Source organism: Oxyura jamaicensis, chromosome 26 (genome assembly GCF_011077185.1).
Source record: "Oxyura jamaicensis isolate SHBP4307 breed ruddy duck chromosome 26, BPBGC_Ojam_1.0, whole genome shotgun sequence".
Taxonomy (NCBI): domain Eukaryota; kingdom Metazoa; phylum Chordata; class Aves; order Anseriformes; family Anatidae; genus Oxyura; species Oxyura jamaicensis.
In genome coordinates this window covers 4,916,981-4,939,255 of record NC_048918.1, presented here as the reverse complement: position 1 = coordinate 4,939,255, position 22,275 = coordinate 4,916,981, and the positions used below count along the sequence as shown (strand labels likewise).

Below are 22,275 nucleotides of genomic sequence, written 5' to 3'. Positions count from 1 at the left end.
GAGCTCGCTGAACATCCCAGGGCTGCTGCTCTCTGCCCAGCAGTGAGCAAAAGGTGCTGATGTGATGCCACCGGGCTGCTGGATAGCGCTGGTTCATTCCCCCGGGGCACGGGGCCCAACCTGCTCCCTGCCCCCCCGGGGACTACGGCTGTCCTGGTCTGGGGCACTGCCTGGGGCTCCATAAGAAGGATCTCTGTCCGTGTCAATTTAGGGAATAGTCATGGTACCGGTGGGCAGTACCCCAAAAAATCTCTTTTGGTTGCAATGCCTCTGCAAAGCCTGTGCACGGCCAGGGCTCACTGTGCAGAGATCCCCAGGTGACCCTGAGGTGTTTTGTAAGGGCACCCCAGTGGCGATTTTGAGTGTATTTAATCTTTAGTCAGTGTAATTCTGGAGAGGATGGGCTTTTCTGCTCCCAGGGAGACGAGATCATTTTGGTCCTGGGGAGCTGTTTTGGGACAAGCCACTCAGCCTGGCGGCGTTGTGACTTTCTGGAGTGAACCTCTCTGCCAAGGCTTCCCAGTGCTGTTTGTGGGGTAAAAAGAAAGGTGATGCCCACCAAGACAGATGCCTTCTATCCTATTTTCGGAAAAAAGCATAAAGAAAATATGACAGGAGAGAAAGAGACTGGGATGTGAGAGGGCCTCCAGGTAATGAAGTTAATTGGATATGCTGATTTAAATGGAACGTGCATGTAAGGGTTGTCATTAACTTCCTCACGGACATAATCGTGATTTAAGGAAAGATACTTAATGGGATTACTATTTCACTTTAATTTCAAGGGGGAGACTTCCCAAGTGGAGAACAGTGAGCTAAATCACAGCACTGCTGTTCCTGCGAGCAGAAGGTGTGTGCGGGGAAGGTCAGCTCCTCGGCACTGGGTTTCTCCTCCTGGGAACACGGTGGGGATGCCCAGGACCACACCCCCCCCCCCCACCTGCATTAGCAGATTCGGATCCCAGATCCACCATAGCCTCGCTGTTCCATGCCCAGCAAATCGCTCAGCTTCCCTCTGGTTTATTAATGACCTGCAAATGGCTCCGACCCAGCTCCCAGGAGCATCCCAACACTACCTGATGTCAGCAGTGCTCAGGGGGAATTAGAGAGGTACTTTACTCACAGAAGAATTTCATAAAGGGCCTGAAGGGCTCTTGGAAGCTTCTTGTCTAGAGATTTGCAATTTCTATTCCGTGTTCTCCCCTCCTGGAGACGGCTGTGCTTTTTTCTCAGTGGGTGTCAGAGGCAGACGATGCAGGACCAACAACGCGCGGGCACCAGCATGGGTTACGTGTGATGTGGTGACGCTGTGGGGAAATGTGTACGGGGGGGAGAGCGAAGGGGCTGATCAGCCTCTGCATCTCGCCTCCTCTTTGGTTTGATGTGCTTGAGGAATAGCCCAGTTTAATTAAATTGGATTAGTAAATGTAAATCCCTTCTGCAAAGATTATTTGGTGGAGGCACACACAGAAAATCTGGACTGATATTTATTTATCTTGTCCTGTCTTTGGGGAGCTTTTGCTCTCCTGAGTCTCTCACTTGTGGAAACTTCCTTTAGTGCCAGGTTGAGGCAGGAAAAACCCCACAGAACCAGGGACAGAAGGAGGAAGGTGAAGGCTATCCAAGCTGTTCTGTGCTCCAGCCTGACTCAGAAGCCAGCTGCCAGCGACAGTCTTTTTGCTAAATTTCCAGCACTGAAGCAGAAATCCATCCTAGAGCTTTATGGGGAGCTTTAATGGGAAATGCCCAAGAGCTGAAACGTGCAGCCTTAAACGGCAGAAAATGTGGCAATTCTGCAGAGATGCACCTTGGTAGCGAGGGCTGTTCTTGTCTCCAGATTCTATTTCAGGCAGGAGATGCGGTAACGCTCCAGTGCGCATTCCCAGCACCGATACAGTTCTACTAGAAACGTCCATTTCACACAAACGCAACGCTATTTGATAGTGTTTGCCCCGAAGGGCCAGGAATCCTAGCACGAAAGGAGCAGTCTGAAGGCTGCAGGGTTGGCTGGGCTTCTCACTTTGTCACCATTAGGTACAAAAAGGCGAAGGGAAGCGCGTGCAGCCGGCACCTGGTGCTGTGTGAGGAGGGGAGCACCTCGGGTGCCCACCCAGCACGTTTGGTGAGGTCCCCCCAGGGCAGCAGCACTGCAGTGCTGTGGGATCTGCTGCCCGTCGGGTGCCTGTGTCCGTGGGGACATCCTGAGGCTCAGGGAGGTGATGGGTGACCTTGCATCTGGGATGGGGAATCAGTCCCTGCAGGCATGGACTTATCGAGCTGTTTTTCTGGCACCGAGTGTTTCATCACGAGAACCACCCTCATTGAAACACTAATAATGAAAGCAGACAGGTAATTTAATCACGGAAAGTTCCTACAAAGAGATTCAATGTCTTCTAATGGGAGCCTGCTGGGAGGACCTGGAACGGAATCCAAATGTTTCTTACTTCTGGTGCAGGCTGGGCGAAATAACTAACTGAAACTTCAGCACAATGCACACGCTGGAGCTCCACGTCACGTCACAACCTTGAACGGCTCGTACACTTATCACCGTGGGTGCTCTGCTGCTACAGATACACGACACAATGTGGTATTTTGCTAATCTCCTAAGATAATGCAGAGCTTATGTGTGCTGCCTGTATTGTGGGGGTATTAAATGCCGAAGTCTGTGCGATGCCTTGGAAGGACGGTGGTTTCCCGAACTGAAACGTGTTCTGCCTCGGCACGTGGGGTGTTCTGCTGGCCCTGTGTGCTCTGAGCCAGTGCTGATATTTGGATTTGCAGCTTCTGTCATTAGGCAGTTTTCAAGCCATATTTGTAAACACGCATCAGGAGTGAGTGAGGAATGTACTGTGTCTGTCCCAGGTGACTTCTCCGATTCATATCCCAGCGTGAGCCCGTGCTCTGCCCTCCTGGCTCTCCTCTGGCTCTTGCAATGAGCGCATCTCTTGCCCTGGACACCTTTGGTTTCTATTGCACTGGCAAGCTTCTCCCTGCACCCACCTCCTCGCTGTTTTGCTGCATTCCCACTCGGCTTTGCTCAGCTCGGCCTGCACCGCTGCCCTGCTGCAGGGCAGGGGTCACGCAGCCAGGGGAGGCCGGGTGGGCACCGCTGCCCCACGCAGCCAGAGGTGGGAAGGCTCCCCCTGAGCCCCAAACCCTTAAAAAAGATCGCCTTTGGGGTCTGTCTCAATCCTTCCCCCTCGTCTTCCTGGTGTCTGTGGCACCGTGTTTGGATGCGCGCCCGCCTGGCGCTGGAAGCACACCTGTAAGTTGGGCAGGGAAAGTAATTCTCTCTCCAAACGTCAACAAGAAGCTTCCTGCTGTGGAGATGATCCCTTTCTTCTTCCGCATTCGCAGGAATCATCATTCTTCTCATCTGACATCATCATCTGTTGGCATGGAAACTGAGCCCTCAGGAAGCCAGGCAGTGGAGCACCCAGGCGTCAGTGGGCGCATCTCATCCCCACCTCGAGCACGTCTCCTCCCCATCTCAGGCACATCTCATCCCCGTCTTGCCGGGCACGGGGCTGGGGCCGGGGGCACGGGGGAGCTGCGGGGCTCACAGCCCCATGTGCAGTGGCACCAGAGCCTTCGTGGCCACCAGGACGTGCTGCAGCAGGGCCAGCTGCGGGTGCCCAGCCATGGGAAGGGGCATCCTGCACCCGGCCGTGCTCCCCTGGGGCCAGGTCACCTGGATGGGCTTGGGGACAGAGCCCAGACTGAGCCTCCTGCCTCCAGCCCGCAGCCGCAATTCCCAGTTGGAGCTGGTCTGCATGAGGCTTGTCCGGTGGTATCTCTCTTGATTAGCCCTGTCTGACCTCATTATGAGGAAGAAGCTCTATTTAACGAGCTGACAGTGCCCCCGAGGGAACTGTGGAAAACAGTTGTTTTTTACAAAGGCTGCTGATCCTTCGTGTCCAGCGTTTCCATTCCCGTCTGGAAATAACCAGGGGTTTGCGTGGCAGCAGCTGACAGCTTGTCCCTGCTGTTCATTCCTTGGGTGACTTCGTGGTGTCCCCATGTCCTCAGTACAGGCGGGTGCGGGACTGCGAGGTGTCCGACTGGCACAGGTGTAACTAAGCAGGAATTGACTGTTTGCATTTTTCTGTCTGAAATTTCAGGGCTTTTGAGCCAGTCTTGGGCTGACGGCTTAACCCTGCCGGAGGCTCCCTGGATCTGGCCACGGGTGTCAAGCCAGACCTCCTGTTACTGTTCTTGTGTACCACAATAAATCAGATTGGAAGGTAATGAGGAAGGAAAGAAACCCAGAAAACAACTGCATCTGCATACCCAGCACGTCTGTGCATGGCAGGAGGCAGCGGGGCTCTTTCTAGAGGAGGATTTATTGGGAGGAGGGTGCAGAGGAGCACCCCCCGTGTGTGTGAGGATGTCCTTGTGTCTCCCGCTGGGGTGGCACAATTCTCAGGTAAACCTAAAGATGTTTAATGGCCTGCTCTCTTCTTTTAAGGGGATGTGAACCAGAAAAACAAACAGATAGCCCTCCCTGCTGCTCTGCCCTGCCTCTTGTAAGGCTCTGACTGGTCCAAAGCAGCATCCTCATGCCTCTGCCTCTGTGCAGCAGCCAGGCACGAGTAACTGAGAGCACAAGGGGACCCGGCACGGCAGCCCAGAGCAAGGCTGCAGCACGTGGCACCTCTGGGACGGAGGCTATTTGGGGATTGGGGGTCCCCGATGTGTCCCCCCAGCAGCACAGCCAGCACGAGGCCACCGGCAGCTGCACCCGCTCGGGCAAGCGGCTGCTTGCGCCTCGCCCTGCAGAGTGTGCAGCTATGTAGACACCGTGTTGCAATCAAATGGCTCTTCAAATATGCAAATCCTGGTAGGAAAGACAATGTAAATTGTTTGTTTATCCTCCTCCCTTCCCCTCGCGCAGCTCCGCAGGACATAAATTATTAACTTTTGGAAGAGATGGCACAAGCTCAACAGCAGCCGCTCAGTGTGGGATTTATCGCAGCTCGGGCTGTTTTCCTGCAGGAGCAGGGAGTTGTCTTTCCGTGGGGTGGTTTGGTACTTGGAGCCCGTTGGAGCGAACAAGCCATATGGCTGTGGTGTTAGCTCCCTGCTCGCTCGGCAGTGAGGCCGGGCTGGTTGCTCCTCGCTGAGTCCTGCGTACTCGAAAGGAGCAGGACGGCAGCAGCAGCTACCAAGTGTTAAGAGACGGGGTTTGAGGAAGCTCCGGTGGCAGAAAGAGGTGGTTGTCTGAGTGTCATTCCTTGTGCATCTGGAGAAAAAAACAAAAAACATCTGTGTGGTAATTTGGCCCAGTTGTGCTGCCTGTGGAGTCCTGTGGTTGTTTGGTTTTGTGAGGATCTAAAAAGCTTACTTTGCAGTCACTATCGCTCTTGGATGCCCGTGATCGGTCATGGCACGAGGACAGCCTGTAAGCTCACCTCGCGGCAGCAATCTTTCTCTTCTGAAGGGCTGGGGAAATGACAGGAACCTCTCCTTTAGCTTCTGTGTGTGCGTGCTGCTTGCCAGCTCATTGCTCTGCCTCCAGGTTGCAAGCTGAGATTTTGAATTAGCTCCCTTTCCTTACCTCATCCTCTTCCCTTCACCCTCAACGCCCAAAATAAAATCTGCATTTGGCTGCTCCGAAATCACCTGTAATCATTTGTGCTTCTTCCAGATCCGAGCAGATGGTCCTCCCCATGGTGGAATTCAGTACGAGATGGTGACAGTGTTCAAGGACGGGAGCCCAGTGCTGCGAGACATGGCCTTCTCCGTTGACCAGAAGTACCTGTACGTCATGTCGGAGCGGCAGGTAGGGCGCCTGCTTCCTTGCACGCGGCGCGGGCTGCTGGTGCTCCTGGAGCAGGGGATGGGGTTGGTGTGGGTGACGTGGTGGCAGCAGCAGCTCTTCTATCTGCCTCTGACCAGAGGTTTTCATGTGTGCATGGAGGGACAGAGCTGTCCCAGTTTGTTGTGGTCTGCAAGTATTAGGAACTGGGCTGGGCTGCTGCGAGGGGAATGTGCTTTGGGGACCTGACCCATCGCTGGCTGATGAGCTCCTGAGCCCCTGGTGTTACTGGTGTGCTCCTGCAGTGAGTGCTGTGGGTCGGCGCGGCTTTGTCTGAGCGTCCTTTATGGTGGCTTTATTTTTTATTTATTGGTGTGTTTGAAATGTTTGTGGGTGAGCGATGCTAGTCGGAGGTGGGACCAAGTGTGGTGTGGGCGGGTGCTGTGCAAGCAACGTCTGCAGTAACGCTGAGCCTGCGCTGTGCCATCGCTGTGCCCATCACTTGCTGTGCCATCCATCGCTGTGCCAGCCCCTGGACATGGTGCACGCCTTGGGCTAGCCCTGCCCTGCTCTGCTGGGCCAGGCTACACCCACAGCAGCCCCTGCCCCTTCTTGGCTCTGTGTGGTCATAAACAAATCATGGAAACGTTCTCATTTTAAAAAAGGGAGTTGTTTTTTCCTATGTTATACAATGATATTACGAGGAAAATGTCATTAGTGTTTGCATAGCGTGTAAGATAGAGGTGGCGTGAATCTGCTCGCATGTTCAGTGTTTTGGCCACAGGCGAGCAGTTCATGTGCATCAATCCTGACCAGCTGAACTCTGCAGGACAGAGGCAGCTTCTCGTTCCCAAAAGGGGATTTCTGTGGAGGCTGCTTCCCCACACACACTCTTCCTGGGGATCATCAAACCCATTAGACAGGGGCAAGAAGCGACCCCCCTGAGATGTCTCACCCTGAACCTCCTGAGACATCACAGCCGTGTGGCTGTGCTGGTGTCTCTGGGACTCGTCCCCGCAGCCCCTCCTCTGAGCTTGTTTATGAGCAGGATAAACTGCTGCTCCGCAGAGAGGGACCAGGCTGTGGAAAGCAAAACCAAAATGATTATGATGGAAATTTATGGCCAACAGTGCACGGGAGCCTGCTGCTGAGGGAGCCAGCACAATGTAAATAACGCAGGGCCTCAGCTGCGGCAGATCTGGGGTCTTCTGGTTTCTTCTCTGAGACAGGAAAGCACAAGGAGTCCCAAGCACTAAGCCAGACTTTTGGGTTCACTGGCTGTTGAGAGTTTTATTGGCCATTACTCACAACTGTGTAATTCAGATTAATAGGGCTGGTGCCTTGTGGGTGGTGGAGACAGAGAAGGGTTACATCCGAAGACGTCTGGATGCCATTAAGTCGTTGGGTGTTGAGTTAACCCTCTGGCCACTGAGAGCTTCCACAGCTGCTGGTAAGCAGATACCTGTCCTCCCTCCACCTGCTCCAAGGGGGACGTGAGAGGAGGTAGCCGTGGGAAGAGCTCTGAGGTCTGCTGGGGGAGGCAGAGAGCAAGCAGGGGGGCTTGCTGCTCCTCCAAAGCTAGCAAAACTGTTTTGCTAACCTGTAGCAAAACAAAACGAAAAGGCAAATATTTTGCTTGGTCATAAAGTGACTTAAATGAGTACTTCAGAAGACTGCAGAATCCTCTCCCTGCTAAAAGACTGAACTGGGTGAATTCCTGTGGTTACAGAAGACATAATATGCTTGTTATTAGCAACTGAGTGAGAGAAGCTGCCATGAACAGGCACACATTTAGGATCCCATCCCAGCTTGAGCTTGGATTAGATGGTAAAAATGAGGATGTCTGCAAACCTTGAAATGAAGACTTGATTAAGACGTTAATGTTGTGGTCATTTTCTCCAGGAGCCATGTACTCCTTGTGCTCGTACCAGGAAGGAAGTGATCCAACGCGCATCCAGAACAGTTCCTAAGGAAAATCCAGTGGGAATGCCTCCAACTCATCTGTTATGAGGCGCGAGAATCGTAACATTCATCAAAGTGCTAATTCGCATAATTGTTAAACAAAAAGATGTGAAGAGAATTAGCAAATAATAGAGTATTCCTGGAATGCCAGCTCCATCTCAAGCCATGGCCCTGGCACAGCTCTGCCCAGGGTGAGGCTCCCGGCGTGGGGCAGTCGCTTGCAGTCCCCAGCCCTTGCTGGCCTTCCTTAGGGCCGGCCCTTTGCCCTCGTGGAGATGTGAGCTTTGCCTCCAGAAACCCCAGCACGCTGTTACATATGGATTTTGTCAGCTCCCGTGACCCTCACCGCCCTACTCCTGGCAATGTGATTGTTCAGCAAAATAGAGGGGGGATTTTTTTTTTCCTGAGCACTGCGTGTTAAAGGAGTGCGGTGATTGAAAAGGGGTCAGCCCCAAGAAAAGGAGAAAGGTCCGCCGGATTGTGAGATCTGAGGCTGTAAAGAGTGGGAAGCACCCTTAGAAGTACTGAAAATACACAGCAAAAATGTCTTGTAAAGGCTTGAAATCTGGAATAAAATGAAATTCTGCCACAGCAAAATGACACACAGAGCAGCTGTTCGTAGTGCTGCGCTGCGGCGTGTTCGCGTGGTGGGGGAGGATTGTCCAGAGCCTGTCATTTTAAGTATCTGCTGAGAAAGAAATAGGATATGTGCCTAGGGCAAAACATATCTTTCACAAACTGTGTATTTTTGTGAGATTCAGCAAGGAAATGTGCTCCCCTCGTACAGCTCGGTAGCAGGTCCCGAGCTTTGTGTTTGTGAGGTGTTAGGCACCAGGCAGCGCATGGGATGCGATGTTCTGCTGTGGACTGTGATTATGCACGGGCACACAATGATCTGTGATGTGCAGACAGATGCTTCCCAGCACAAAGCATGTATATATGTCATTTCTGTATCAAACCTGTCTTCCTTCCATGCTAGGATCAGCTTTGTGCTGAAATGTGCTGGGGAAAGCAGTTGCTTTATCCTGAAATCTGGAGCTCTGGTTGTGTGCTCAGTCCTTCCACACTCCCCCTGGCTCCTGTCCCAGCCCTGTCTGTGCTTCTCTCCAATTTATCCGCAGTCCTTTTGAGCTCTCCATGAGCCTTTCATGTTTCATTGCCAGCTTCTTCCAAAGCAGAATATTTGACATTTGATTTCACTCCCACAAAGCACAGAAGCAACAGTTGCACAGCCCAGTCCGGGGGAGAGGAGGATAAAGAAACTTTGCTTCCAGCCACTTATTCCGAGTTCTTTAACCACATGATTTAAGAGTGCTCATTAGGAGCTTTTACAGGCTCTCTTCCCACTGCACCTGGCTTCAAATAGCTCTTGTGGCAAAAGAAATGTGATTCTGACCCTGGCTATTTAAAACAGAAATCCATTTCTCAGCATTGCTCTAGCAGGCAAACACCATTTCTGCCCACAAGCTGAGCGAGGCTCGAACAGCGCGAGGTGCTGCTGAGCAGGAGACGTGTGGCATTAGCAGGGCTCTGCGGGGTGCCGGGGCTGGAATAGGATCGGTGGCTGCTGGGTGGCACCGGGAGGCGTTGGTGGTGCTGTGCGGAGCCCCTGGGCTGCAGCAGCTGTGGGTGCTGCGGGTTGGGCTGATGGCAGGGCAGGGGACACTAGCCACGCAGCTTCTGGGGCCTCCAGCAGACCCCGGGTTAAAAACGTTCTCATTTTGGTGGCGGGTGTGCCGCAGAGCCCTCACCAACCACCCCTGCCTGGGCAGAAAAACCTCTCAGTGTCCTTGCTTTCTGAGGCTTTCAGGAGAAGTAGAGGTTATGTTCAGACAGAGCGGCTCTATAATTCAGTCCTGAAGCATTAATTGTCAGTGCATCAGGAAGGCAGTGGGGATTTTTAATGTATGAAATCTCAGCGCACTTCAATTAAATAAGGTCCGTAGGACAAGTGCAATTTTAAGACTCGAAGGCTGCAGCCCCTTTTCACTCAATCTCTGCTATCCGCACAAGTTCAAGCTGTCGCAGCCCTGGTTTTGTGTGCAGCAGGTTTGATTTTGCTCCCACGTACACCTTCAGCCGTCGCGAGTTAACCCTGTTGGAAGCGCTGGGCCCACTTCAGCACACAGATTATATAAGCAACAGAGGAACCAGGCCCAAAGATTTTTGCAGCTCTTGATAGAAGAGTGAATTTTGTTATTTTTAATCTGGGAGTGAGCGGAGGCTCAATCAAAAGCACGGCAGGCATCAGGGCAGGAATTGCCATCTCCAGAAGATTTCACCACCTAATCAAGGGCTATAAACACGAAATTTAAAACTGTGGGATAAAAATACCGCAGGGCTTGTTGGAAGGAGCGTCTCTGCGCTAGTGAAGAGGAGCGTGGCCCAGCAGGTCTCTCTTCTCTGAATTCAGAGCTGCAGATGCTGACCGTGGGTTCTCCTGGCAGCCGAGCTGTCTGGCTCTGGGTGCAGGACCTGGTGGTGGGGCTGCCCGGTGCTTGCAGACATGGGGGAGCCAGCCCTGAGGACTGTCACTGCTTTTTCCCTGCCTGCAGACACGCCTACACTACAATGTGTTTTTAATTCTTCATTTTCCAGCACCTTTTTTTTTTTTTTTTTCCCAGCTAATGATCTCTAACTTGTTTGTTCTCATCACGTAACTCCCTTTGATAAGGCGCTGAGGTCACAGGATGCAGCTCTGCTCCCCGCTGGGTGAAGCAGCACCTCCCTAATTAGGTACGTGGCCCGAGCATTGCAAATGCAAAATGCATCTTCTGTAAGCAGCCCCCAAAATCCTTGTGAGTTTCATCACCTCCGAAGCATCGCTGCTCTGAGCTCATCTGTAGCTACTTTGGCGATTAATTCTGCCATGGGGGGATGATTTCATTCCGCTTTTACATGGTAGGTAACAGAGCAGCATCCTGCTCCGTGACTGGGAACCTCAGCGTTCCCATGGTAGAAATGATAGCACTTAATCACCCTCTGAAATGCAGATAACGTCAATTAGCAGAGCAGAGCTCCACGGACTCTGCAGCCCGAGAGGTGCGGGAGCATCCAGCCATCGTTGGCTCCCGCTGCATGCAGGTGGGCATTGGGTGCCCCGCGATCTCCCTGCCCGAGGGCTGCCCCTCACCCTTGGGCTCTGCTTTTTGGGGACAGACAAGGAGGATTTGGGCTGACTTTCTGTTGTTTTCAAGCAAGAACCTGGGTGATTCGTCCTGGCTGCTGTGATGCCGATAGACCTGTTGGATGCTGTGCAGAGCCCCTGGGACAGAGTGCTACAAGCAGAGAGGTGCTCCTGCCCCTTGCTCAGTGAGAGGTGGCAAAGATTAATGCTGGCCCCTAAAGATTCCCCTCACACCATGGAGAGAAGTGTGAGCAGCGTGGTCCTTGCTGCTGCTGTCCCCGAGGAGCATCACAGAGGGGTTTGCGACACCTGCGTGTGCAACGCTATCCTAAAACGCAGGAGTTGATGCAAGCTCCTTGCCACTTTCCTCCCAGTGCTCAATTAGGAGTAAATAAAAAATTCAGGTAAAACTGTGTCTGAGATCATTAACCATATCCACCTGCAAGAAGGATGCTCTAATTAATGTCAGTTGACCCCAAAGCCCCAGCCCAGGCAGGTGGGGCAGTGTGCTGCCTCATCTCCCTGCCCTGCTGGCAGCCTGCTGTGCGTGCAGCTCCGGCGGCCCTGACATTGGTGCCTCTCCAGCCTGGCTCCAGGGTGTTCCTGCAGCCCCGGAGCCTGCTGAGATTTATGTGCAAACACCCAGGATTTCAAGGGTGCAGAGGTCTTTGAAGTAACAGATGCTTGAAAGGTAAACTTTCCCGAAAGATGCGGTAAAAAACGCCCGATGTAAAAATTCAACATCGAGGTCAGTGGGTTTGTTTTTGTAAATGAGATGTGTTTTAGACACTGCTCACATTGTTGTTCCTTTCAAGAGCTTGCTAGGTTTGCTCTCAGGATTTATTTGTTTTGTTTTTGCTTTGTATTAGTCTATTTTTTCCCCTGCCAGTCACAGCCACAGGGTTCCCATGTATTTGCTTCCCTTTCCAATTCCTCCTAATCCGCAGACCTATTGTTTAATTTTCAGACAGGCAGCCCCAGTCCTGAAATAATTCCAGAATTTCCCTGCATGCATGCACGCAGCCACACACACACCAATCCTCCTCCTCAGAGCCCCGGTGCATCAAGTAAGGGGACAAAGAGGACGAGGAACAACCCCGTCAACTGCCTTTGCTGCGTCCTTGGTTTCTGCGCATCCCCGTGGCTTTGTGGCACAGGATGGATGGGTGACCAACAGGTGAATGTTAAACCTCCTCCTTTCCATTTGAAAAGCAGGCTGGGATTTCTGATGCATCTGTTTGTTATGGTGGTGTTTGTGGACGTGCTGAGCTGTTTGATTTTTTTGTCCCCCATTGGACTTGGGTGACTTTAGCAGGGCCGGGTTCTGGCAAGGGCTCTGTGCGGGGCACGGTCAGACCTGCTCGGGACTGCTCCAGCCACTACAAGTGGAGGCCCTGGCGATGCTTGGTGCTCTTTGGACTTGTGTCTTCTTCAGAAGGCTGCTGAATTTGCGTGTTTGGACAGGCAGACGTGGGTCTTCTTAATAGGAGTAATGAGAGAGGGAGAGAATTGCATTCCCGAGGCAGAAAATCACTAGAAGGAGAAATCTGTAATTTCTGCCCATTTCAGAAAGTGCTCGGCTGTGAAATTTAGTGGTAAACCTCCGATTCCTCTTCCTTTCTATTGGAGATTTTTAGAAGCCTTCCCCCCCCCCCCTCCTTCCTTGGCTCCTGCAATAGTTAGTCTTCAGCAAATGAGTTTGGAGGCTATTCAGCCGGCGAGGAGGGGAATTGTTCACACCGGCCGCTAACAAAAAGGAAACGTAACTCACAATATGGCGAGTGGAGCTCTGAAATTGCACAAATTATTCTATTTTATACTTTAATTAGTTTGAATTAGCACTGGGAATAGATGCATAAAATGATCCAGTGAAGGGTGAAATGGAAAAAGGGATATGGTGCGGTGTCACTTCATTATCGGGAAGTTTGCAGGAAGTGAGCGTAGGCGATGTGCAGACGCTCGTCCCTCCGAATCCTCTTCCAATGAGCTCAGAGCGAGGACTGCTAGGAAGGACACGGGTCATCTCACACAGTGCTGCCACGGACACACGCTGTGGAAACACCACGTGGCGCTGGGCAGGATCTGGCCCCTCCTCAGTGAGAGGTAGAGCACTCAGCACACCACACTTGGCTCTGGGCTCCTTCTTGAGCCTCAGCATCAGCCTCAGAGTGAGCTCCATGGCTCGAGGGGCAGAAGGATTTAAAGAGGGTTCAGGTCCAACCCGACTCCTAACCCAAGCATCTTTGGCCATTTTCTTTTCTTTGCCTTCAAGGTTCTGAAAAGTTCTGCAAAATCAGATTGGCTGGGCTTTGGCCACCTCAAAATTACAGTACAATTACAGTACTTGTAATTTTTTTGTTTCAGATCAGATGGGGGAAACGCAGCTATAAACATGGTTTCCTGCAATAACACTGAAATGAGCAGGGCTAAAAAATGCAGACTGGGTTCCAGCCCAAACCTCTGAACGCGCTGACCTAGTGGGATGCTTGGGTCGGTCCCACTGGCACCACAGTGCAAACAAGTATGCAGCCTGAAAACCAAATTCCCACCAAACTACTTGAAAAGTTTGGAAATGTTCAGGGAGAAAAAAAAAAAAAAAAAAAAAGAAGGAGAAGAAGAGTTCCTGCAGATTCCAGACAGCTTGGAAATGATGGCTCTGCCCCAGGGGAAATGGCTGTGATGTGTTTCAAGCTGGGACTAAACATTAAAGTTAAGGCTGGTTGCAAAGCAGAAAAACAACTGTTTGTGGGTTTTCTTCTGCCTTTCCCTCTTCCTTCCTCTTCCCTGGCAAAGTGTTTCCCCTGTAAAAACTTAGCTGTGGTGAAGATGTTGAGGTTTTCTGGAGCGTGCCAGAACCTGTGTGCAGAGGAAGGTGCGGGGGCTTTGCTGGGAAGCATGGAAGCCTTTTTCTGGAGGCTGGGCTGGGTCAGCATCCCCAGCAAGGGTCCTGAGCCCCTCAGCTGTGGGGTCCCTTTCTGCTGGATGAGGCTGAAAGCCCCCCCCCAGCTCCCAGATGGGGCTGCCCAAAGCAGGAGCCCCCCTGCCCCACGGCTGCTACGACCTGGCCCTGCGCCGCAGAGCCTCATGATAGCTCTGGCATTTCTGGGCGACGCTAGTGAGGAAAAGGAGCTCCATTAATAATCCTCTATTTATTTTAGCAGTGTGCAGGAATGTGCCCGGCAGACTAAACACGCCGGCTCCCCCCCGCCCCGGGGCTGAGAGCAGGGGGGACACTGCGAGTGCCCACTGCTGGGCTCCCAACAGTGGGGCCCGAGGGTTTCTGTGAGGGTACAAAACAATTCATTTTTGGTACAGTTGAGCTTAGGAAGAGCTCCTTGCACGGGGAGGCTGCTGATCTCCCTCTGTCTCTTCCCTCTGTGCCTGTGCAGTTATCACGACTGCCGAATTTTCACCGGCTGCCTTGCAGCAACCAGCACCAGCGGCTGAACGCTTTGCTGTCTGCTAACAGATTTATCCTCCCCAAAGCCCTATGAGACAGAGCAGCAATATCACGTCTGAGATGAGGAATTGAAGCTCAGAGATGCTGCATGACCTACCCGAAGTCACCCAGGAAATATACGGTGTGGGAAGAGATTGGACTGAAACCTCCCTGATCCTCACTCCCCCAGCACAGCACCGTCCTTCATTTTGCCACTGAGAAGTTCCGCACTCTGTAGTTGCAGGGAGCTGGATATAGGAAAAGAAGGCACCAGTCATGGCCTGAAGTGATGAAGAGTTTACCGAGTCTTCATCAACAGGAGCAGCGTCGGTGCTGAGGCCGTGGTGCTGCACCACCAACAGGCTCCTGAGCGATGGGATCACGTTCCCCATCCCGTGCCACAGCTGCAAGGGGCAGTAGCCAGGAACGTGTTTCCACGCTTGGCTGAGCAACAGCTGGACCCATCCGTGGCAGCCTTCTGAGTTTCAACCAAGACTTTGTGTGCCTCCTTGGTGCCAAGCTGCTCCTTTGGGAAGAGTAAGAATACATTAACATTCCAAGTGTGAACTTTTTTTTTCCCCTCTAAACCTTCTTGGCCTTTGGCGGTGCCAAAGTGCTGGATATGATGGCAAAAGCCAATGCTCAGGTGGGATTTTAGTTTTTGTCTTGATGTCTCCTATGTAGAGCATCTCCACGGCTCTGTCATTCCGAAGTACTCGCAAAGCAGCATCCCTGAGTTCAGCCTGTGCAGACAAAGCACGAACGTAGGTTTTGTGTTTAACGCTAACCCTGTCACAGGCTCAGGGAGCAGCCTGGTGCTGTGTCTGCAAAGGGCTGACAAGGGAGACGAGGCTACTCCATAACCCACTCTGCCTCCTGTGACTGCCCACCTTTATTAGAGGCAGAAATGGGAGGGTTTGATACTTTCTGAATTGAATAGGCGGCAGGAAAAGATCGTGCTTGGATCCCAGCTCTCCTCGCAGCCTGAGGACTGCAGCCCAGAGGGCTGCTCAGTTGCCGAGGAGCTGGCACGGGCGTTTTGGAGCGTGCTGGAAGCTGGCATGGAAATCGCGCTGTACCCAGCTTTGGGTGCAGTGAAACGCTGCGTTGTGTGCGTAGCACTGAGGTCAAGGTGGCCACGTACATCGCAGTGCAGGAGGAGGAAGGCTTTAGGGCAGTAAGGGACGTCCAGCACGCTCCTATAGCACTGACTTTGGTTTATGCACATATTTAAAGTGATGAGCGCTATTCTGAAGTTCTGCCACCAAAAACAATGACACATTCCCTCCTCTTCTCTTTGGCTCCACTTCAGAGTGTGTCTATCCAGTTTCTCTTGCAACACACATTTGTCTGCTCGGTGCCCTTATGGCTGTTTAATTAGTATTCATGTTTCCTTTCAAGTAGCAATGGAGTCGAGTGCACAGAGCTGGAGCACGACGAGCACATCGCGCGGGCTGGGCACTGCCACACATGGCACTGAGGGACCTGGTGGTGACCAGGCCATTAAGACATCCCACATGCTTCCAAAATAATTGAGTTAGAAGACCACTTGGAATCTCATCTCAGAGGAATATGAAGATTGTAGGAGTAGAGGGGGCACAGAAACGAGACCCAAGCCTTGGGGCCTCCTAGCAGCTGAGGTGGGTGCAAGGGTCTGCAGGCCGCGTGCTGCACGGGGCAGCAGCCTGCTGGAGGCAGGGACCTGCCTCGTGCTCTGTCAGCAACATGCCTAGCATTTCAGCTCGCTGTTTTGGACTCACGATGGTGATAGAAATAAAGAGGAAACGTGATAGCACAGCACAGCCAAAGCCAACTGATGCTGAAAGTAGCAACTCCGTGGGGCTTGCAGCCTGCCCTGCTGTCAGCTTCTTCTCTTGCCACTTGTCTGCTTAGGGGCTGGCTTTGCAGCTTGAGAAGAGCTTCAAGTCACCCGGGGTAGCCTCAGCTGCATGGGATACAAGCTGCACACATGTGAGCATCTCATATCTTGTCTGCTACGGTGAGGGTGCTATTTAGTGCTGCAGCTTGTGAATGGTATTTTCATTGTCTCCTAACAAGCCACAGTTGCAGGCTTTTCCCCATCCCTTTAAGAAGTGACTCACAGGCAGGCAACTGTCAGTGTCTTGGGTGCTATTAATATCTCCGTAAGAACATGGTGATAAGTGTTTTTTTATTATTTTTTGGGGCGGGAGGAATCAAAGGGGAGGATGGGTGTTAAAATATAACTCTTCCTCGTGTGGCTGGGCCTTTGTGTGAGCAAGCAGACAGTCCTGCCCACAGAAAGAATTTGCTTAAAACCCTTCCATTTAAAAAGAGCTGACCACGCTGGAACAGCATTATTGGAGAAACTGTGCCAGAAACAGCACTCGTGTGACTGCAGAGAGGAGAGGGCGAGCTCCAGCTGTTAGCCAAAGGCAAGTTGGAGCCTTCCAGTTCAGGTCTTTGCTTTCCGTGTGTGTGGCCCTGCTGGTGGCCTGGGCAGCACAGCTCAGTCCCCAGCACCTTGCCCAACAGGATGCAAGCGATGGATGGTTGGATCCTGGGAGAAGCTTAGCTGCAAAGCTGGACATCAGGGGGCTGGGATTTAAACTTGGTATCAGAAAAGGGTACGCCACTCCAGAAAGCTGCACCCAGCTCCATCGAAAGGCTTTGATCCTTCAAGCCCTTAATGGAGGGGTGAGCTTAGGGCTTCCTGTGCTTCCAGGGGCGCAGTGGGGCTCAGCTCGGCTGCCCCCACCCAGCTGCAGAGAAAACCCGTCCCAGCAGCCTGCGGTCACTGCCCGTGGTTTTGGTAGGAGGAGAGCAGTGTCCGGGTGCCCCGCAGCCCTCCTGTGCCTGGCGCTGCACCGCTAGGAGGAGAGGTGAGGATGTCATCTGGATCCCAGCTGGCAATTTCCTATCCTCCCTTAATGGACTGAGCGTGGTCCCCATAACTATAAATTTTCTTGGCTTGGGTCAGTTGAAATTGGAGACTTAATGCTATAGAAGGGCACGTTCTTATTTTATTTTTGCACTCTGTGTAATCACATTGATGGCAGCAGTGTAACAGTCCTGAATTATGGGTGACCAGGGAAAAAGAAGGCATCTCCTTAGCTCCCTGTTGTTATTGTCTCTGGGTGCAGAGCAAAATGTGTAGGCTCCAGGCTAGATTGTGTAAATCTCGTTAGAAAGCCATTCCTAGCTAATGAAACCCTGGGAGAGAGGGATTTGGCTTCCCAGCCTTCAGCCTTATAGCAAAGGCTGGAATAAATCCATCTTCAGCTATGTGTAGGCTGTTTTCCCCTCTCCCCCATTGCGCGGCTGTATTTATTGGTGGAGGCGAGATGCTGTCGCTGCTCTCCGAGATCAGCCGCGGGTCAGCAATTTGTTGCATCTGCACCTGAGTGATTTCCAGTGACAATTATCTCCTCGTAAGGGAAAAAAAAAATAAAATAAAAGCTAGTGTGCAAAGAAATCTCACCTGGTCTTTAATCCTCATACGGAAACGGGGAGCAGACATGTAAATAATTATATCTCCCCCACTGCGAGCCCGCTCTGCAGCCTGCTTGGCAATATGTATTAATTCAGGGGACCGGAGCTGTTAAGGAAAGCTGTTGAAACGAAGTATCTGAGATAAATGCATCTCATCTTTCCCTGTTTGTGCAGGCTGAGGCTGTGCCTGCCAGAGCCATAGATTCCACCTGGGGTCATGTTTGTTTGGCTGCAACTTCGCTGCTCAAAGCAAGGGTTTACCAGCTCCTGCCGCGTGAAATACGATGGCCTTTGTCCTTTCTGCTTGATGGCCATTATGTTGTTTGCTGAAGTTTGGAGTGCATCTGTTGTGTTATTGGTGTTATTAATATAAAGAGAGAGCAGAGCTCGCGTAATGCAGACTCCATCTCTGGGGTCCAGGCTGCGTGCACCGCCGTGTTCCTGCCCTGCAGCTCATGGGGTGATTTGGAGCCCCCGGGGCACGCTGCCGTCAGGTGCTGGAAGAGATCTCTGATCCCTCGTGTCAGAGCCCATCCCTGCAACCTGCCCTCTTCTCGCAGCATCTTACTGCAGACACTGAAGCAGGAATGTGTATTGCTCTGTTCTCTTTTTCTGGTTTCATCTCTTTTCCTTGCCCAATGCATACAGATGCAGGGGATCTTTCTCCCCCCTCTGCTCACCGCTCTCGACTTTTCTCATTGTGCTGTGCGTCCTCCAAGCGTCCGCTGGTTTTTGCTTTGCAGAACAAAGACCTGGCCAAGCCTGCAAGGCTGGAGGACAGTGCCCGGTGCCAGGGACATCCCTGCTTCGACCTGAGCTCCTCGGGTGTTTGGGCAGCACACGGCGGGTACTGCTGCAGGACTCCGTTGCTGTGGCCAGACACGGGCTGCCAGTGGAGCCGGCGGAGCATGGCAGGCCATCAGCGTTTCAGGAATGAGCGCTCGCTTTAATGGAATAAACTTGCTGAACGTGAATGCAAGCTGGGAAATTCGCTCGTGTAACAAAAGGTGCTGGTGGAAGCAAAGTCAGCTGGGCCTGTCTGTCATCGAAGTGCGAGAACACAGCCCTCAGTGTGCAGCAGGGGGAAGCTGTATGCAACAGCTGAGATGAAAACCCACGAGTGAGAAAGCATCCAGGCCCTTCTGGGAGAGCACGGGCTGCTGGAAACATTTGCATTGTTTTGCATTCTCTTTATCTCCTGCCTGTCCCAAAGAATAGAGGGTATCCTGTGCATATAATGAAGTCTCTGAAGGTTTGAATACTTGTTTTTTTCCTGCTCTAACTAATCTTTTTAAATGCTTTATGGCCTCAATGTTCTGTAATTGAATGCATTTTATTTAGAAAATAACATTTAGTGCCACTTTGGATTTCCAATTATTCTTCAATCGGACTTTGAGGGCCTGATGTCTTTGTCATTTTGATAGGCGCAAAAGACGGCAACATCGGAGCAGCCAAACAGCAAATTATTTCTACTGCTGATTACTGGGCTCAGGAGTAAAATATGCAGGGCCAAATTTAGTCTCGGCACAAATGTCTTGAAACGAACCGAAGTATTACACCAGTGGCAAATTTGCCCCCGAGCTTCCAAGGATGCTGGAAGAAATCAGAACAACCAGAGCTGTCAGAGGCAGTGGTGGCGATGTCTCCGTGCTGCAGCTGCCAGTGTTACCAGCGCTGGCTTTTCACATAAAGCCTCTGGGGTGGCTTCGTGCTGCGGTGCTCCCGGCTCTGCCTCCAGAGCAGGAGCAGCACAGTAAGGTTCTCCCAGTCATTTTTGGGCATTCAAAGCTGCCAGCAGAGGGAAGGGTGGGAAGTCGGCAGCTGCTGTGGGAGCTCTGGGAGCCTGTTCCCTGCGAGGTGGCACGGCATGGCCAGATCTTCGTGGTGACGTGTGGCTCCTGCCCTGAGCAGGTGCAGGCAGGCTGCTTGCTAAGGGCAGAAAAAGCTGTCCCAGCTCATTGGCACATTTCTCAAACAACAAGGGAATACAGAGAGCAGAGGAGATACTTAGCCACTTGTGGAAAAGCCTCCAAAAAATGGAAGCTGCAGTGGTGCTGGCCGTATCTGTTGGTTAGTGTCTGTGATGGAGCTCGAGGTCCTCGGCAACACTTTCTGTTCCAGGAGGAAAAAGTGAGTGCTATGCAGTGGTCATTATAACCATGTTATAATGATACAAATTTTCTTGGAACTTGCTGTGAAAGGGCAAGCCCTCCTGTTCCCGTGTTGGTATGTCCTTGTTACCCGGAGAGGACGTGGTGCTTTCCTCAGCCCCTGGGAGAGCACGAGCCTGAGCGCAGCCTACGCTGAGCCAGCCGATGAATGGCATGGGGAGGGGGGCCTGTCACCCTGTCCTCTGTTTGCCTTGTGGCATCTCCTCTGCAGGCACAGGACAGAGGAGGGATGATGTCCCTGATTGTCTACATTTGCTCTCAAAGACAACTATTGTTGCGGGGCCGCTCTGCAGCCTCGAGGCACGAGGCCTGTGCTGTGGGGCTGGATGCCCAAGGCTGTTGGTGCCTGAGTGTGGGCAGAGCCAGCCCAGAGGTGGTGTTCCTCTGTTCCCTGCAGGAGATGTGGGATGTTGTTTTAATAGCCTCTGCCTGGGATAACCCATGTGCATTTGTCATCTTCAGGTTTCAGCGAAAGCTGTATCGTCAGCTCCACTGAACGACCCCGCTGGGGTAGCACAGGGCCAGGCCCGTGGTGCCGAGGGGGATCACCAGGTGTTGTGGCAGCTCCTTGTTTCTTCCCTACTGATGCTGTGTGTTGGTTTCTGAGATGTTCTTTGGGGGTTTATTGAGCTCTTTCGTCACCAGCCCGTTGCAGTGATCAAGGCCTTGTCCATGTGCTGTGGCGTGATGCCGGCGCCTGCTATGGGACAGCGGTTTTCTTTGGGGAAAGGGCTTAAAGCTCATTTTCTTTCAGAACTGGAGAGTTTGGGATGTACTTAGGAGGGTTCATTTCTCACGCTGGTGGTCAGGTTCTTAAATTATATTTTTGACAGCCATGTGTAATGATATACAAATGGGGAAGTGATAGAGTAGCAGAAAATTGACTGGCAAGGACAGCATAATGCAGTTAGAGAGCAGTACTTAGCAAAAAGCCGCCGAGGTTACGGCAGTGTTTCTGGAGCAAATGAGCAGTAGGACCACGGTCAGGCTGTGAAAACAGTAATGATACGACTCCGTGACCTTTAAAGCTACTTAGGGCATTCAAATGCTTTGGATTTTCCAGGCTCTATGCAATTACATACACCGGTCATGCCTGTGAATTCCTTTGTAGGTTTCTGCTGTATTTAAACAACTGGAGAACCCTGAAATGGCTCACGGAAGGGGGAATCGAGGGCTGGTGGTGTCCGGGTGCTGCAGCGTGCTGAAGTCCTTCATGTCCCTATGGGCAGGAGCCCACTGGGGGCTGCAATGGGGCTGGGGGGCTGCAGCAAAGCCTCTGGCCCAGCCCAGGGTGCAGCATCCCCAGGGGAAGGCAGCATCCCAAGGTGCCCACCTACACGGGGACATCCCCACACCGCAGCCCTCCCAGCCAGGCTCCCTTAGCCTGGGACCCGGCCAGGCAGGGAAGTGCCAAGGGGACCCGCAGGAGCTGCAGGGGCTGGGAGCCGTCCTTCCCCGCTTGGCCCGTTCTCCGGGCAGGGATGCTGCTGAATACTAATGCCGGTCACACGCGAGGTGCAGGGCAGAGCTGAGGTTGGGCTATTTAAATGATACTCGCGTGTGCCAAGAAAACAAACAGAAAGGGCCAGTCAGACCTTTCCAGTGTCATTGACACCCGAGGACGCGCCAGGGCTGGGAACAAAGCGCGCATTGTGGTGGAGCACAGCGCGCGAGTCTGTTGGGAGCGGGCAGATGCGGGGCTGCCCACCCTGCTGCGCCGCGGCCAGCTGGCCACGTGGGAGCCCTTTCAAGGTGGGTGGCCAGACACGTCCCCCGGGCAGCCCCGGGCTTTCTGCGGAGCAGGGAGGGTAAACAAAATGTGGCCTCCTTGTCTGCGTGCGTGCCAGGGGTGGCAAGTGGCCAGGCACTTGAGGGGCGATGCTGTCAGGACAGGGATGGGGGAAAGCCGCAAGTCAGAGGAGCTCCAGCGCCGTGGCCAGCAGGAGAGGGGTGCTGGGCTGCCCAGGCATCTCAACACTGGCCCCAGTACTGGGTGCCCCACATGTTTCTGGGCCCGTTGGTGCAGGCCATGCCTGCAGAACCCCAGAGAACCCCCGAGCCCTGCTCGGGCTGTGGGTGACGGGTGCTGGCGGTTCATTGAGTGCACACAGGAGCGCAGACGGGCTGCAGCCTTTACACCGTGCCCCACTGCACAGCTCTTCCACCAGCTCCCAGCCCTCCTCTATAAAACACAGATAATGTTTCATCTGCTTCTGGGAGCAGCTGTGCTCTGTTATTTGTGTGTGCATGTGTTGGCCATTCCAGCAGGGTTTCAGCCCCTCTTCGAGCTGCTGGGTAGGGCAGAAACTTGGGTACGGCGCTGGCATTTGGGCTGTGCCGGGTGCCTGTG

General features: G+C 52.7%; 1 protein-coding gene across 9 annotated transcripts in view; it reads left to right on the top strand.

The window, feature by feature from the left end:
• Positions 1-22,275, top strand: part of PLXNA2 (plexin A2) — a 153,503-nt gene that overhangs the window by 61,346 nt on the left and 69,882 nt on the right. For 2 of the 9 annotated variants that reach the window (XM_035346793.1, XM_035346794.1), the window contains exon 4: positions 5,645-5,779. In XM_035346793.1, coding sequence (XP_035202684.1) covers positions 5,645-5,779 — 135 coding nt within the window. Of the gene's footprint in view, positions 1-5,644; positions 5,780-6,584; positions 6,711-7,484; positions 7,636-7,657; positions 7,956-10,622; positions 11,113-13,208; positions 13,581-14,330; positions 14,855-22,275 lie in introns of those variants that run through there. The other 7 variants (XR_004756138.1, XM_035346798.1, XM_035346797.1 and 4 more) reach the window with 7 other exon arrangements.